Raw genomic sequence first — 15,929 nt, 5'->3', positions numbered from 1 at the left:
TTTGTTTATTTTTAGAAACTTTTTGCTGGTATGGGAGTTCCGACTTACGCCAAAAATCGTGCGCCGTAGGAACGGAATCCTGACATGACTCAAGGATCCCTGATATATATATGGATGTGGGGGGGGGGGGGGGGGGGATACATATACACACACATGTGTATATAAAATCATGTTTGTAGATTTACAAAGCAATGAGTTCTTTAAAGTTTATAATTCACTTCTAATTAGACTCACTGTGGATGATGGGATTTTAACAAGGATTTGGTTTTTGCAAAACTCCTGACGTATAGTCAGTGAATCTGCTGTTTTTGGACTGTGGGAGGGGGATGGAGAACATGGAAAAAGCACACATAGCACACATTAACCTGGTTCAACACTGGATTAGAACCGGCAAACTTCCTGTTGTGAGGCGACAGTGGCAATCTTGACCATAAAAAGGAGCGAAAAGAGGCACAATGTCCTGAAAACAAAATAGAAAGCAAACTCCCTTTAGGTATCAAAAGAACAAGATGAGCTGGAGACATTTCTCTGCAGTCCCTGAGCGAGCGCTGGTTAGCTAGGTTCATTTAAAAAAAAAAAAAAAAAAAAAAAAAAACTACAAAACTCCTCCATCTTTGTAGTCCAAACATCAATCAAAATCACAACAGAGCCAATATCTCACCCCTTTACAGCGTCATCGTCTATTTTGGGGGGGACTTTAATTTCGGCCCATTGAATTTTATTTATATTCATATTTTTTGAGTACTTTGAAATTTTCTATTTTCTTTATTAACGCCACGTTTGCCAAGTAACCCTCATCACCTGCTGCGCTATGTCAAGTTAGCGTCCCCTTTGTTTTCCTGTGAAACTCAAAATAAATCCTGTGCCCGCCAGACGTCCGGGACAAAAGCTCCGAATCTTGATTTCGTTTCTCTCACCCCACTGGGTCCTCTGCTGAGGAGAACCGAGTCAAGATGGGAACGTCCCTTGGAGAGACGACATCGGACCGAGGTCCGTCGCGTTGACGGAGAAACGCTCCGCGGTTTGTTCTGCCAGCCCTTTTTCGTCGCAGAAACCCGGAATGCTGAGAAGGTGATTGTCGAGGAGGCGGTTCCGTCACACGCAGCGTCCCCGGAAACCGCGCCCGCCTCTACCCGAATCGGTACTTCGGCCAGTATTTGACTTTTCTGGTCGCCATGCCGACGTGGGGCTTCGCCCGGACCGCGGTGGGTCCGGGCGGAGCGGGCGGGGCCATCCTCTCGCTATCTTTGCCACGGCCGGCGACGGTGAAGCCCCGCTGGCCGGCATCGTGCGGGCTGGCCCGCGGCAGGAAGTGGGTGGACACATGCTGGGATTTGACACGCGGGCTGGAGCCCATCTTGGCCTTCCCCCTCTTGTTGAGCGCCACGAACCAGTCGCGACCGGTCCGATGGTTGCGGTGCACCACCGAGGCGTAGGTGTTGTAGCTGTTCTCCTGGAAACGCTCCCTGAACTTACAGTCGTCCGTAAACACGTCCTGGAAGAAAGAAGGCAGAGTTAATTTTCCATTGATTTTGATGAAGAAGCCTTTCAGCTTGATTCTGAATGGGAATCCCCCACTAACTTCCTGAATCTTAATTTTTGTAATAAAACAAACAAAAATAATTTTGTTTTATTTTCCAGTCCAGCCCTTATTTCCAATCATGACTTGAGATGAGCCGGGGAGGTGCACGTACATGCGCGCTCCCTTTCCGAAGGCTCCGAACTGGGGTGGAAACACCTCAATGAACCAAACCAATTGTTGCAAAAACTTCTACTGTAATTTCCGGACTGTGAGCCCCAACTTTTTTTCACATGCTTTGAACACTGCTGCGTAAATATTGATGGGGCTAATTTTTTTGGGGGGGGGCTAACAAGCTTCTTGCTGCCTTGTCACATCCGTGAAATTCTTAGGCTTTTCAAATCAGACACCGAAATGTGCCTGAAAAGTTTTTAGTGCGCAGGAGGAACACGAAGATAGCCTGGAGGAAGAGGGGATAGAAAATGGATGGATGGACTTTTCCCTGTTTTTTATTATTAATCTTTTTCATCAGCTGTGTTTTAGGGACTGTTCAGGGGGAAAAAAAGCATTTCCAGTTCATATTTATGGATGTTACTGATATGTATTTAATTAAAAGTAAAAATATATATATATATATATTTGTATTTCTGTGTAAATATCGAAATTTACTAAATATGGTACAACGTGGACACCAGTGGCTTATAGATGAGTGTGGCCTATATATGTACGCATACAGTGGGGAGAACAAGTATTTGATACACTGCTGTTTTTTTTTAGCTTTTCCCACTTGCAAAAGCATGTAGAGGTCTAATTTTTTTATCATAGTTACTCTTAAACTGTGAGTGACGGAATCTAAAACAAAAATCCAGAAAAACACATTGTATGACTTTTCAGTAATTATTTTACTCTTTATTGCATGACATAAGTATTTGATACATCCGAAAAACATAACTTAATATTTGGTACAGAAACCTTTGCTGGTAATAACAAAGATCAGACATTTCCTGTAGTTCTTGACCAGGTTAGGCAACTCCAGGACCTTGAGATGCTTCTTTCGGAGCCAATCCCTTGTTGCCCTGGCTGTGAGTTTCGGGTCGTTGTCATGCTGGAAGACCCAGCCACGACCCGTCTTCAAGGCTCTTATCAAGGGAAGCAAGTTGTTGGCCAAGATCTTGCGATACATGGCCGCATCCATCCTCCCCTCAATACGGTGCAGTAGCAGAAAAGCATTCCCAAAGAATGATGTTTCCACCTCCATGCTTCACGGTTGGGGTTGGTATTCTTGGGGTCGTACTCATCCTTTTTCTTCCTCCAAATACAGCGAGTGGAGTTTAGACCAAAAAGCTCTATTTTTGTCTCATCAGACGACATGACCTTCTTCCATTCCTCCTCTGGATCATCCAGATGGTTATTGGCAAACTTCAGACGGGCCTGGATAGGTGTTGGCTTGAGCAGGGGGACCTTGCGTGCGCTGCAGGATTTTAATCCATGACGGCGTAGTGTGTTATTAATGGTTTCCTTTGAGACTGTGGTCCTGGCTCTCTTCAGGTCATTGACCAGGTCCAGCCGTGTAGTTCTGGGCTGCTCCCTCACCTTCTGCATGATCATTGAAGCCCCGCGAGGTGAGATCTTGCATGGAGCCCCAAACCGAGGGAGATAGACCGTCATCTTGAACTTCTTCCATTTTCTAATAATGGTGCCAACAGTTGTTGCCTTCTCACCAAGCTGCTTGCCTTTTGTCCTGTAGCCCATCCCAGCCTTGTGCAGGTCTACAGTTTTATCCCTGATGTCCTTTCGCAGCTCTCTGGCTTGGCATTTGTGGAGAGGTTGGAGTTTGTTTGAGTGTGTGTACAGTTGTACACTGGTGCAGTTAATACAGCTAATGAGTGGAGAACAGGAGGGCTTCTTAAAGAGGAACTAATATGTCTGTGAGAGCTGCAATTCTTACTTGTTGGTAGGTGATCAAATAAAATGCAATAAAATGAAAATAAATTACTTGAAAATCATACAATGTGATTTTCTGGATTTTTGTTTCAGTTTCCGTCACTCACAGTTAAAGAGTAACTATGATGAATATTACAGGTGCACTCAATAGTCCGGAAATTACGATAAATACAGCTAATTTTTATTTGTTTGCTTATTTCTTGCCATTTCTCTAATCTTGGAAATTGTTGGGTGATTTCAGGATGACTGGAGGTGATATCTTAGGCAGTTTCTTACAGATCTTTGGGAAATCTGGATTCTCTCCAACTATCTTGGGCAATGTCTTCCAGATTTTGGGAACTTCTCAAAGTCTTCGTGTGAATTCCTAAACATTAATCAGTCGTTTCATTTTTAATTTATTTTTTTTCCCCCTCCGGGGTGTCTCAGAAGCTCCAGACCAGCTGCTGCTTGATGCGAAATCCTTCATTCAATATCTAGAACCCGTGCACGCTCGGTTGCGCTGGAGCAGGAGCCAATCCCAGCTGTCATTGGGGGGATCGGAGGAAATTTTAGGGGGGTTGACCTGACAGGTCACCTGTCAATCACAGGGCCACCTATAGAGACACCCAACCATTCACCCTCTCATTCATATGAACAATTTAGTCGTCAGTGAACTAACGACTGTTTTTAGACGATGGGAAGAAGACTGAGAATTAATGGGGGATAAAATCTGAAAACAAGAAGTAAAAACCTCTCGTTTCTCTGTCCGAACAGGAAGATGGACCTCAGGCAGACCCCCCCCACCCACCCCCTGCACAGACGACCACATTTATTCTGCAAGACGAGCCCAGGTAGGTGCCGACGACAAGATGGCGCATACGGTGGAAATTCTTTACTGTGTTCGGACAACCGTCCTTTGCCTGACTGGAAAGCGATCTATGCTTAACGATTATTGTTTTAGAAAAAGCAAAAGAATTTCTTAGATCCTTAAGCGGCGCAGAACAAAAATCCTTGTTGGTGAACTGGGTTGGTTTTGTTTGTTGATAAGGATGCTTTGCTCTTCTTCTTGTCCTCGAAATACCGTTATCGTCCTCGCAGTAACGCGGTGCCTGTTTTATTGTGACATCAAGTCACTATCTAGCGCTGATCTTCAGGGCCGGTGGCGGGGTTAGGTCAGCTGCCAATTGCAATGTAGTTCAATGAAACCTCCAGCCATTCACCCTCTCATTCACAATTTTGGAGAATTTTTTTCATTACATTTCAATGAACCCGCTGACCGTTTTGGTTGCATCCAGTGAAACGTTTACATTTCAGGATGGACTGATAAAATTGCATTGAGTTTTGATTCTGAAATATTTATTCAGTATCTACAATCCTGTTCATAGAGTCAAGAGGGGCAGTGTTTTTTATTTTTGAATTTTGGAATTCTTGTAGCTTAAAGTGCTGAGACAGTATTAAATTATAAGGATATTCATCCATATTTGGAATGGCTATAATTGTAATTATTTCAATAAATCATTCTTGAAAAGTTAAAAAAAATATATCAAAATATTCCAAAAAGTAAAAAATGTATGACATAAATTAATGATCAAAATGCTGTATCCTGCTCCCAGGGAGCCTCTGATTGGAGCCAATCACAGCAGGGGAAGGGCTGAGAGGCGGGGCTTAACCCGGATGGTCAGCAGCTGTCAATCCATTTTTGGAGAGTCTGAAAAAGTTGGAGAGGGCTTGAGAAGCTGGTCGGCTAACAAATTAGAAACAAGAACCTTCTTGCTGTGACGTGATTGGTTGACCTCTGTTACCCCCTCGTTCCATCTTCCACCATTTTCATTTTTAAATGAAATCCTTGTTAATTAGAAGTAATGGCCCGTCTCCCTGGTGTCTGATGAGCAAACATCGGGAGGCTTCCTTGTTTTTTTGTTCTTGAACGACACGGTGGGAAAGTGGACGTGCTCTCGGGAACGTAAAAAAAACAAACCCGCCGAAAGGCTTCCATTGCGGGACTCGTTTTTGTTAAACTTCCACGCCTTCCTCAAAGAAAACAAACGGTTCTGCTCAACTAATGAGCGCAGAACAGCGGAAAATTATGCCATTACGGCCCACGGTAAACATGCCAGTCACAGCTTCCTGATTCAGACGGCTTCCTCGGCTTCTGCCTTGAAAGGTGGTCGGGAAACATCGCGCCGGGTTGTCGCCCCGGTGATCAGTTGGACCACACCGCCTCTGGCACCAATCAAGGAGATTCACTTTTTCCCAGGACCCTCCCATGGGGAGTGCGTGGTGTGTTAGTGTGTGTGTGTGTGTGTGCTCAGATACACGCGACCTGCAAAATATGATGGCTGTAGCATTGTGCGCTCGCTCCGGGAGAATGTTGTGATTGCCTCATAAGCTGAAATTCGTGTCAGCAGGCGCATTAGGATTCACTTTTTTTTTCTCCTGGTACAATTGAGCTGGACATCGGAGGAGAAAGTTCAAACTTGTGTTTCCGGCACGCATAACATTTTCTGAAAACGCCGTTCTTTGGGCAGTGAAAAAAAAACACGTCCATAAACCAGACCTGGTCATTTTTGACCCGGTCCCTTTTGCTATTTTATCCGGCCCGCCAAACTATTTTCTTTGTATTTTCAATTAATATTGAATTTAGAAACTCTTTATTTTCTCCTTTGGTTTAATTTTAAATGAATGATTACAAACAAAACTATGCCAGTACATTTATATGATCATTCATGATTCTAAAGTTGAAATAAAATGCTGAAAAATGTCAATATTTTAATTGCAATTTTCATTTTGTTCAATTCACATGATACCTTGTTGGCATGCGCATAAAAATTAAATAAGAAATCTGGCCCGCCAGCTGAAATAATTGCCCACCCTTACCATAAATTGACCTTTGCAAAGACCCCGAGTATTGAATATAATAGATCGTGTGTGTATCTATCTATTTATATCTATATATATAAATATTTGCTTGTGTATATATTTACATCACAAGACACTCATTTTGACAAAATAGATTTTGAATGGCACATGATTCACTGTATGTTCATAGTACGAGTCCGCCAGCGCCGCCCGCAGGCCACACGTGCAGGCCTGATGAATTATTGAAGCAAATGAGCAGAGCGTCTCTTCTCTCAGGGTTAAGACGCCGTTCCAGACTGCTGGACCGGAAAAAAAAACTCAGTCAGATATCCTATTTAAAAAATAAAAAAAAACTACATTAAAAGTTTGTCTGGAAGTGGCTATGGAACTCCTGGGAAATCAGGCTGTGATTACAAAAAAATGAGACACAAATCAAATATACATTTTTTTAATGGTTATTATTTTGGCTAAAAGTTAGATGCGAATTATTTAATTAAGAAAAAATTATGAATGCATCGAATGACGATGATAAATGAAAAAAAAGGCATGTGCGGCAACAAAATGTGAAAATTACTGGAAAATGGACAGTAAAAGTTAAAAAAGGAAATAATACAGAAAAGAGGGAATTAAAAATAGCGGTTATAATATAATTGCTGCGTTTTTATTTTTTTTTTGTTTTATATATCAAAGGATTCTCTATAATCTGTATTTGGCTAAAGTAATGTGGGGGCGGAGCTAGAGGTCTGCTGAAAAACTGAGCAATATGTTTTTTATTTTGTATTTAAATTGTTCTTACATAATTGTTTCTTGATGTACGTGGTGCTATGACCATTTGGTCTCCCCCTGGATATTAGTAAATTCTTCTAGCTACCTATCTAACCTTCGAGCAGCCTCGGACAGCAGCGAAAAATAGGCCTTAGATTGGCGTGTAACTACAAATCCAGCGGAAACAACAGATGGCCAGCGTTTGACTTCGGGGGGCAGTCAGAGTTTGGCTTCCGACAAGCCGGATCGCGCACGACGAACGGAGACGATCACGCGGGTTTCAAACCCCTGCGCCGCTTGAACCGACAGGGCCAAACTGATTAGGTCTTCGGCTCCGTGGCGTGTTATCAGCTGCCGTCCATCCGGCTCTGGGATGTCCCAGCGCCCGTGGTCTCGTCCCGTTTCAGCCGCCGTCTAAGCCGGCTGCGGCGCGTGCCGGAAGGGGAGCTAACAGTCGCGCTACCGCTAAGAAAAGCGCCGCATCCCAAAAGCAGAAGCAGAGGGGGGCGCGAAATCTCCCAGCATGCATTGTTCGGTTCCCAGTGCTGAGTGTTATCAGCCGCCCCAGACTGGGATTAATATACTGGTCCAATTAGCACATGCTAACGGGGAGCTGCCAAAGGTTTCGGGGACGACTCTATGGCGCGACCGGCAGCCGATGGAGGTCAGAGGGAGCATCTTCAGAAGTCAGATTACGGGGTTGCTGGGATATTTCTTTCAGCGATAAGACTTTTTCTTCCCATCAACCTTGGAATATTCGTTTCTGACCGACCCGGAGTGACAACGCTTGTTGTTCTTTTGGAGCAATATGGCTACATACTTTTTTAGCCATGGTACATCATAACGCTAGAACGTGCAAGGTTGGCTGATTTAGGCTCTGTTCACCTGCCGAAGCTAGCAGGGACAAACGGCGGCGGTCAATAGTTAGCTGCAAGGCGGCTAGTGATGAATCCCTACTACCCGTAGCGTTTCCTTAAACTGTAGGTTTTTTTTGGGGGAAAATTAGTTTAGTTAAACTGTGATTTGTCCAGCCTAAAATTATATTATATTGTCTCTTTGATGCCAAATTGAGCTGACATTAGATTGACATCTTTATGGTGTCGATTAAATCTCTGTTCATCAGTTAAGGTGCCTTTTATTTCTCTTTGATGTTAAATTGATGTAAATGTTAACATTTATCGGAATGTTTTTAAATTGATGTTCAAGATGTAAAAGCTGCACCTCTTAGATGTTTAGTTGTCACCTTTGATGTTAAATTTACTGCTGTGATGGCATATTGATGTCCCTTTGATGGCATTAAATTGACATCTGCTAATATTATTTTCAGATTTATTTTTAAACAGTTTCCTTTGATGATTTGGGCTGACTCTGCTAGCTTAATTCTGATAGCTTAATTTGGGCTAAATTTGCGAGCTTAATTCTGCTAGCTTGATTTGGGCTAAATTCTGCTAGCCTCATTTGGGCTAAATCTGCTATCTTAATTTTGCTAGTTTAATTTGGGCTAAATCTGCAAGCTTAATTCTGCTAGCTTAATATGGGGTAAATCAGATACCTTATTCTGCTAGCTTAATTCGGGCTAAATCTGCTAGCTTATGAATGTAGAACAGTGGGTTTAAACATGATAATTCACTTTACAGTTAATGCTCTTTGTTTATACTTATTTCTTTTGGAAATCTGACTGAAACCCTTACTTTTTTAGCTGATTTCTCACTTAATTCTTGAAGCAACATTCATTTTGGTGATTTAAGTGAGATATTTTGGTTTTTTGGTTTTTCATTTGGTTAACAAAGTGTGCAGAACCTTAAGCTCAACACCAGGTCAGGGGAGAGAAGCCTGCAGCGCCCTCTTGTAGCGATGATGCTCGGGGTGGAATTAGCTTGACAACAGTGCGTAATCTCAGCCATGCAAACACTCAGGGATTGCCGTCGGATGTGCGGTGAGCGCCAGGGTCTGGTAATACGAGGATACTCACGGTGGCGTGGAGCCGCCCTCGTCCGTTCATGGCCAGGAACCTGTTGCTGTAGACCCCTCTGATGCCGATGACCCCCTGAGAAACCGCAAAGAGCTCCAGGACACCTGGGAGGACAGAAGACGGGCAGTCGTGATTGACGGCCGGCGGCGTGTATTTTTAGCCGCCTGTCGTTGCCTGGATGTCGCTGACCGCTGACAGGATGACGGATGGGACGCGCACTGCTCCCGGCGGCCGGCGCGCTTTCATCAACAGGGTTTTGTTGTCATGGCCTCTCCTCACACCCCCTCTCACATTAGATATTCTCTATCTTGCTGGATGTAAACATAATACTCTCAAAATTCAATCCATCCATTGTCTCGACGTCTTCGTGGAGGGGGCGGAGCCTATCGCAGCTGTCATTTTGCTGAGAGGCGGGGTTTAACTAGCTACGCTCAGCTGTCAATCGCAGCCACCGATCCAGACAACCAACAAGTCCGACACGTTTTTACTCCCGAAAAGGACGAGCATCTTTTTTACCTGCTGAAGTGTCATTGAAGGAGCGCAGTTTTTCATTTCCAACAGAAAGATGCGGAAAATAAAACCTCTACTTTTATTTATTAGGTTTAGATCACGTGTCAAACTCCAGGCCCGCGGGCCAAATGTGGCCCGCCACGTTTATTTATGTGGCCCACAAAAACGTCTTAAAAGGTCTGATTGTCTTATAAAAAATAAGTCAAACGTGTGCATTGACCATAAACTACATTTCCCACAATTGATGTCGATCATGTTTTCCACAAAGCAACGGCATCCCACCGTTAAATTGCAGTGTATCCACATTAATGCCACTTTCAACAGCTGGAATCGAGAAATACAAATGATCCTCAAATGTCCAGGAAGAGAAAAGTTGATGCAGTTGGAAGGCTGTTTTGAGAAAGATGGGAAGACGGCCACATGTTTGTTCCTTAAGGAGAAAAAACAGTATGTCTTTTGCGTGATGAGGCGGCGTCGGTTGTCAAAGAGTACAGACAGCATTTTACACCAAACACGGCGCTAAGTATGCTAAAGTTAGCCTTCCAGAAATACAACAATTTGTCCAAAAATTAAAAGCCAAACTTCAATGGCAGCAGAATGTATTCACATCTATGCAAATGCACATGTAACATTTTGGATTGGAATGAGTAATCAATTCAGTTATTTAACATTAAGGAGTCGTTGCATTTATTTTACATTTGGTTCAGTTTAGTTACATTTATACTGTTTATTCTAATGCGTGAGTATGCGACAAAATTCTCTATTTGTTGCACATTGGAATGAGGACCTGTCCAACATCAACACCTGCAGACCATTCAGAGCCCTCAGTGAACCTTCTGACTGGTTTGGCCTGCAGGAGGAAAGACGGAGAACGTGTGCCGGGGAACATGGGAACGCATGGAGGAGAACATGGAACACATGAAGGAGGACACGGAGAACGCGTAAAGGGGAACGTGGGGAACGGGTGAAGGGGGCACTTGGAACACGTGAAGGAAACATGGAACACGTGAAGGAGAACATAGAACGGGTGAAGGAGAACATGGAACGGGTGAAGGGAGACATGGAGAATGCGTGAAGGGGAACATGGAACGCGTGAAGGGGAACGTGGAACACGTAAAGGAGAACATGGAATGCATGAAGGAGAACATGGAACGGGTGAAGGAGAACATGGAACACATGAAGGAAGACACAAAGAACGCGTGAAGGGGAACATGGGGAACGCGTGAAGGGGGAACATGAAACGCGTTAGGGGGAACATGGAACGTGTGAAGAAGAACATGGAACACGTGAAGGACAACATGGAACGCGTGAAGGAGAGCATGGAACACATGAGGGAAGACAGGTAGAACGCTTGAAGGGGAACGTGGAACACGAGAAGGAGAACATGAAACATGCCAAGGAGAGCATGGAACACATGAAGGAAGGCACGAAGAACGCATGAGGGGGAACACGGAGAACACGTGAACGGGAACATGAAACGCGTGAAGGGGAACATGGAACACATGAAAGAGAACATGGAACGCGTGAACGAAAACATAGAGAACGCCTGAAGGAGAACATGGGCAAAGCATGCACGAGAACATGGAGAACGCATGAAAGAGAACATGGACCGCGTGAAGGGGCACACGGAGAACGCATGAAGGAGAGCACAGGGAACACGTGAAGGAGAACATGGGAAAAGCATGCAGGAGAATGTGGAAAGCGTGAAAGAAAACATGGGGAGCACATGAGGAGAACATGGAATGTATGAAGGAGGACACGGAGAACGTGTGAAGGGGAGCATGGGGAAAGCATGCAGGAGAACATGGAAAATGCATGAAGAAGAACACGGGGAACACAGGAAGGAGAACATGGAACGCATGAACACGACCACGCAGAGAACACAGTCGACCACGCGATCTGCACCCGCAACCTTCTTGCATCACCGGGCTGCTGAGGCTGTCACAACAGCCCGGGTGATTTGTGCGTGTCAGTGCGTGCACGCCTTATGATAAACAACCCCGCACCTGTTGCGTCCACAAATAGCCCCTACCTGCCAACATCCCGGGAGACACACGAGCACGTGCAGCCGACGTGCACATTTCACCGGGTCAGACGCCCGTTAAGTGCGCCCCTCCGCGAATCACGCATGCGCGGTCCGGACACCGACGACCGAACGGGACATTCGAAACCACGAGTTCCTCCGGTCGGCCCGCGCGTGTTCGCTTGTGCGCGTTCACGACGGCGGCGTGAGAGCGCGACGTGCGGGACTTACTGTGCGGGTCCGGTTCGTGACTGCCGTTCACGCGTCCGTCCGGGTGGATCTGGAGGTGGAAGCCGATGCCGACCCTGCAGTAGAGCCTGCAGGTCCTGCGCCCCGGACGGACTCCCGCTTTCGCCGCCGCCGCGGCCGCGCACAGGACGTGCGCCAGCGCTAGGAGCCGCAGCGGGAGGTTCATGCTCGCTGGCGTGGACGCGCCCCGCGCCGGTGTTGACCTCCGGGCCCGGGCGTGCGACGCATGGTCCCCCGGCGGCGGGATGTGGAGGTTCTTAGAAGCGGCCGGTGCGCGTCCCGGCGCCGGACGAGGCGCACTCCGGCCCGGGTCTCGTCGCCGGGATGCGGTGCGCTCCTCCCGGGGAACCGTCCGCGCCAGGACGCGGGCATTTTTTACGCACCGGCCGGCATCGCTCCGACGGACTGTCCCGGTTGGGGATTCTTCCTCCGGATAGGTGTCGATTAACAACTGAAAGTTCCTGGGACAATTAAAAAAATACAAATGAAATATAAAAAAAAAAAGAAAAATCCCACCGGAAGTAGCCGCGGGGAAGAGCGGGGAGTCTCCCGGAGTTGGAGCGCTGCTGCGCCGGCGAGTAGCGGCCGTATTTATGGGCTCCGGTCCACCTGATCATCTGATCCGTCCGGCAGCCTCCCGTGGAGGGAGGGAGGGAGGGAGAGAGAGAGAGAGCACAGTGAAAACAAACTTTCATCTATGGCTTTTTATTCTCCACAAAATCGACATCCAAAAACACCGACGTTTCTTGCAGTGGTCTGCCCGCTCACTCACCATCGCTGCAAAAAAATAATGATAATAATAATAATAACATTTAATTCAATTCCAACCAAAAAAATTATTGAGCCCCTTATTTGGGGATGATTTTTTGAGGATTAAAAAAAAAGATTTTTGTAAAAAAAAAGACAAACTGACAAGATTTTGCAGAACTGTTTACGTTAAGAGCAATGTTCCTCTACTTTATGGTCAGAGCGAAGACACAACAGACACAGGCATGGATTTGGAGAAGATTATTAAGTTTTTTTTACCAGTGTTGATTAGTTGTGTTCACTGTTCGTAAAAATGGAATCATGGAGGTGATTTTGGAGCGTTTCCTGCATTTCAGAGACGTCCTAAATGAGGACATGATGTGGATGAAGAGAGACAAGGTGAGAGTTCATTCAATAACTTACTTGACCAACACAGAGTTTAAGGTAGGATAATATCATTATAGAACATTAAATTATGCTAGTCCTTGTTCGATGAGCCAGAAGAACAATGCTCTTTTTGTGATGTCTTGCAAAAGTCGTTTTTTTCAGGTAAAATACCGACATTTCTTGCATTGTTCTGCCCGCTCACCATTGCATGAAATGTGTGTGCGCTGCAAAAAAAAATACCAGAAAGAAAAATTAAAAAAAAAAAAAAAATCGATTTTGCAAAACTTTAGCAAAATCTTGCAAAGTGGGAAGGTAAAAATAAAAGTTTTTATCTCACGTTACGTTAGGACTGCAGGACTAGCATTACTCTGCGTTTCTGGTTCTAATTAAATTTAATTAATAACATTAAATTATTGAATTTCATCCCTTTGATGTCCACATTTGGGACGTCTCCGAAATGCAGGAAATCCCTAAAAATCGTCCTCCAAGATTCCTTTTTTACAAACCGTGAACACAACTAATCAACACCTGTAAATAAACTTCTACCACTCCATTGTTAAAAAGAAAAAAGAAAAAAAAAATCGGGGCGAAATTCTGTTTTGAACTGGTTTTGCAAGTGATTTCATTTCAATATTAAAAATGAAAATTAAAAAAAGAAAGTTGCACTCTTTCAAGTCACAACAAGTGTACTTCTCTGTTCATATTGAATAGAATAAAATAACGGTTCACATGAATAAAAATCTTTACCGATGAGACAGATTTTTAAACCAGCTCACTGGTTCATTGGCTTGTTAAAGGACTGTCTTCCCTTTTGTTTCCATTCAGTATATTTATTCTTATTTTGCATTTCACTGCATCTTTAGATGAGTTGAAATCCACCGGAAGTGGCAAAAATCACATTTTGGAAATACCTTGATGCGTGAGATCGTAGTTCGGCTGAGAGAAAATAGTAAGGAGAGCGGCAAAAGCAACGCAAATCATCCGGATGAGGTTTATCGAGCAGAAATCGGACAAATATGTTTATCAATGCAACAGGTGTCCTCGAATATGACTGATGTAATGGCTCTCTCGAGGTTTTAAAAAATTATTCCTCCTCTTTGCCTTGGGCGGGGCGAGGTTTTCTAAATGTCGCACCTCCGATCCATCGGAATACTCCGAATTTTGTTCCACTCGGAGTATGAGGACCGGCCTTCGTAAGTCTGGATGAGGCAGGCGTCCAAGCTTTGTGAGGAATCCAAAAAGAGTCCGGATCATGTGACCCGAGTCAGTGTTGATGCCGCCGTTGACGTGTTATAAAAATAAAACTACTGGCTGGCATTATTTAAAAACAAACAAAAAAAAAAAACAGAAATTCAGTTCGCGCTATAAACGCTTCAACTGCAAGAAGGCATGATGAGCGCCCTCTTGTGTCCTGGTTGAAATCTGAAACCTCTCCCAAAAAGGACAAAGGTCAAAGATGTCGCTTGTGTGTGTATGTGTGTGTGTGTGTGTGTGTGTGTGTGTGTGTGTGTGTGTGTGTGTGTGTGTGTGTGTGTGTGTGTGTAGGCGGTGGGGTTTTCCAAATTAGGTCAAATTTATTACTCAGATGAAGTCGCCCCTCTAGCGGTGATGCAGCGGCCATGTTTATTATTCTAGGGGTAAAATAACCAACGCACGCACAGAGCATTTATTTAAATTTTCCAGGGACTCAGAATGGTTGACACATCAGAGCAGAAGTTCGGGGCGGCGGTTATTAGCGGTTTTGATCTTTGCATCCAGTCGCAGTTATCCCTCATTGTCCCCACCCCAGGTCCTCTGTTTGAGAATGATTAGCTCGCGGCCGGTGCTGGATTACGGGGCCTAATTGTCTGTGGAAGCCAGATCCCAGGGCCCAAACCCTCGGCGGCTCCTCTGCAAACAGCGGGTCCCGCTGTTCTGATGGCCGGGCGTTCCTGCCGCGCCATTCCAGGAGCGGTGATGTAATCCCCCACCCGCCCCGCCGTCCACCACCCAGACCTGTGTAAACACAGATGATCCTGATTGATTCTCCCGCCCCATTGATCCCCGGCTTTTAGCAGCTTCTTAGTCTAAGCAAACCGCAGACGGCAGGTTCTGCCCGCGGCCCTGAACCCGTCCGGGGGGGGGGGGGGGGGGGGGGCGGTCGGGTGCTTAAAAGTCACATGATAGATAACATTGTGTTTACAGGCGGCGGAATTTGACACGTCGGTCATCTGGCAATAATCTCGCCCCTCGCAAATACAGTTTCACCCAATGGGATATTTTGTTTGGAAAAAAAATTAAAAATAAGCATTTTATTTTGAAAGTTACAACTTGAAAAAGGTTTTTTTTTACTACAAGTGTCATTTTCAGGAGTGTTCCGGATGCTTTTTATATGATGTTTTACACTTGTTTATTTTCCTTTATTTAAAACTAGATTCCAATTTTTAATATTTTTGGGAGGGAGGGGTGAATTTACTGCATTTTTTCACGATTGAATCACTTCAGAAAAGTCGTTAATAATTTTCTTGAAAAATTATAATTACTGCATTTTTTCTTGATTATTTGGTCATTTATAATTTTTAATAATTTTTTTTTCCGCAATATCCCAGGATGTGTTGTCTTCAGAGGTAACATCAAGAAAATCAATCAGCAGAAATGATTATCGGAAAACTGAAACAAAACCACGTTTGTGAGCATTAACCGGAGGTGACGTGCAACTGAATCCAGACGAGCTGCTGCTGACTGGAAAAAAATCTTCATCTCCATCTTCCTGTTCTTTTTTACCTGCATTATTCATCTTCTTTGTCATCTTCTGCTTCCCTTCTTCACTCTCTCTCTCTCTCTTTTTCTCTCCATCCCTCCCCCTTCACCCCCTTCCCCCCCTCCAGCCCCCCAAGGTGGATGGGCCAGGATTAATGAGCCGTGCCTCAGATTGTTGTATATTATTCCCCCCCTCCCTTCTGATTCCGATCCCAATCTGGGGATTATTATTCCAG

General features: G+C 44.8%; 1 protein-coding gene across 1 annotated transcript; it reads right to left on the bottom strand.

The window, feature by feature from the left end:
- Nucleotides 1-542: 542 nt before the first annotated feature.
- On the bottom strand, nt 543-12,365 carry fgf5 (fibroblast growth factor 5). The gene is made up of 3 exons (XM_086169715.1): nt 11,803-12,365; nt 9,039-9,142; nt 543-1,495 (listed from the first exon to the last, which is right to left on the bottom strand). Exons 1-3 carry the CDS (start codon nt 11,984-11,986, stop codon nt 1,130-1,132), a joined length of 654 nt encoding a protein of 217 aa, XP_086025841.1. The 5' UTR covers nt 11,987-12,365; the 3' UTR covers nt 543-1,129.
- Between the last annotated feature and the right edge of the window lie 3,564 nt (nt 12,366-15,929).

Source organism: Fistularia commersonii, chromosome 22 (genome assembly GCF_037954325.1).
Source record: "Fistularia commersonii isolate RoL2024-O1a breed Wild chromosome 22, RoL_Fcom_v1.0, whole genome shotgun sequence".
NCBI classification, from domain to species: Eukaryota; Metazoa; Chordata; class Actinopteri; order Syngnathiformes; family Fistulariidae; genus Fistularia; species Fistularia commersonii.
This window is presented reverse-complemented; position numbering and strand designations above follow the sequence as displayed.

Excerpts from the sequence above, each read along its gene's own strand:
- fgf5 (XM_086169715.1), bottom strand. The coding sequence starts at position 11,986 with ATGAACCTCCCGCTGCGGCTCCTAGCGCTGGCGCACGTCCTGTGCGCG. Across the intron at positions 9,143-11,802 it reads TCACGAACCGGACCCGCACA|GTGTCCTGGAGCTCTTTGCG; the intron begins GTAAGTCCCGCA and ends CTGTCCTCCCAG. Across the intron at positions 1,496-9,038 it reads GAGGGCGGCTCCACGCCACC|GACGTGTTTACGGACGACTG; the intron begins GTGAGTATCCTC and ends TCTTTCTTCCAG.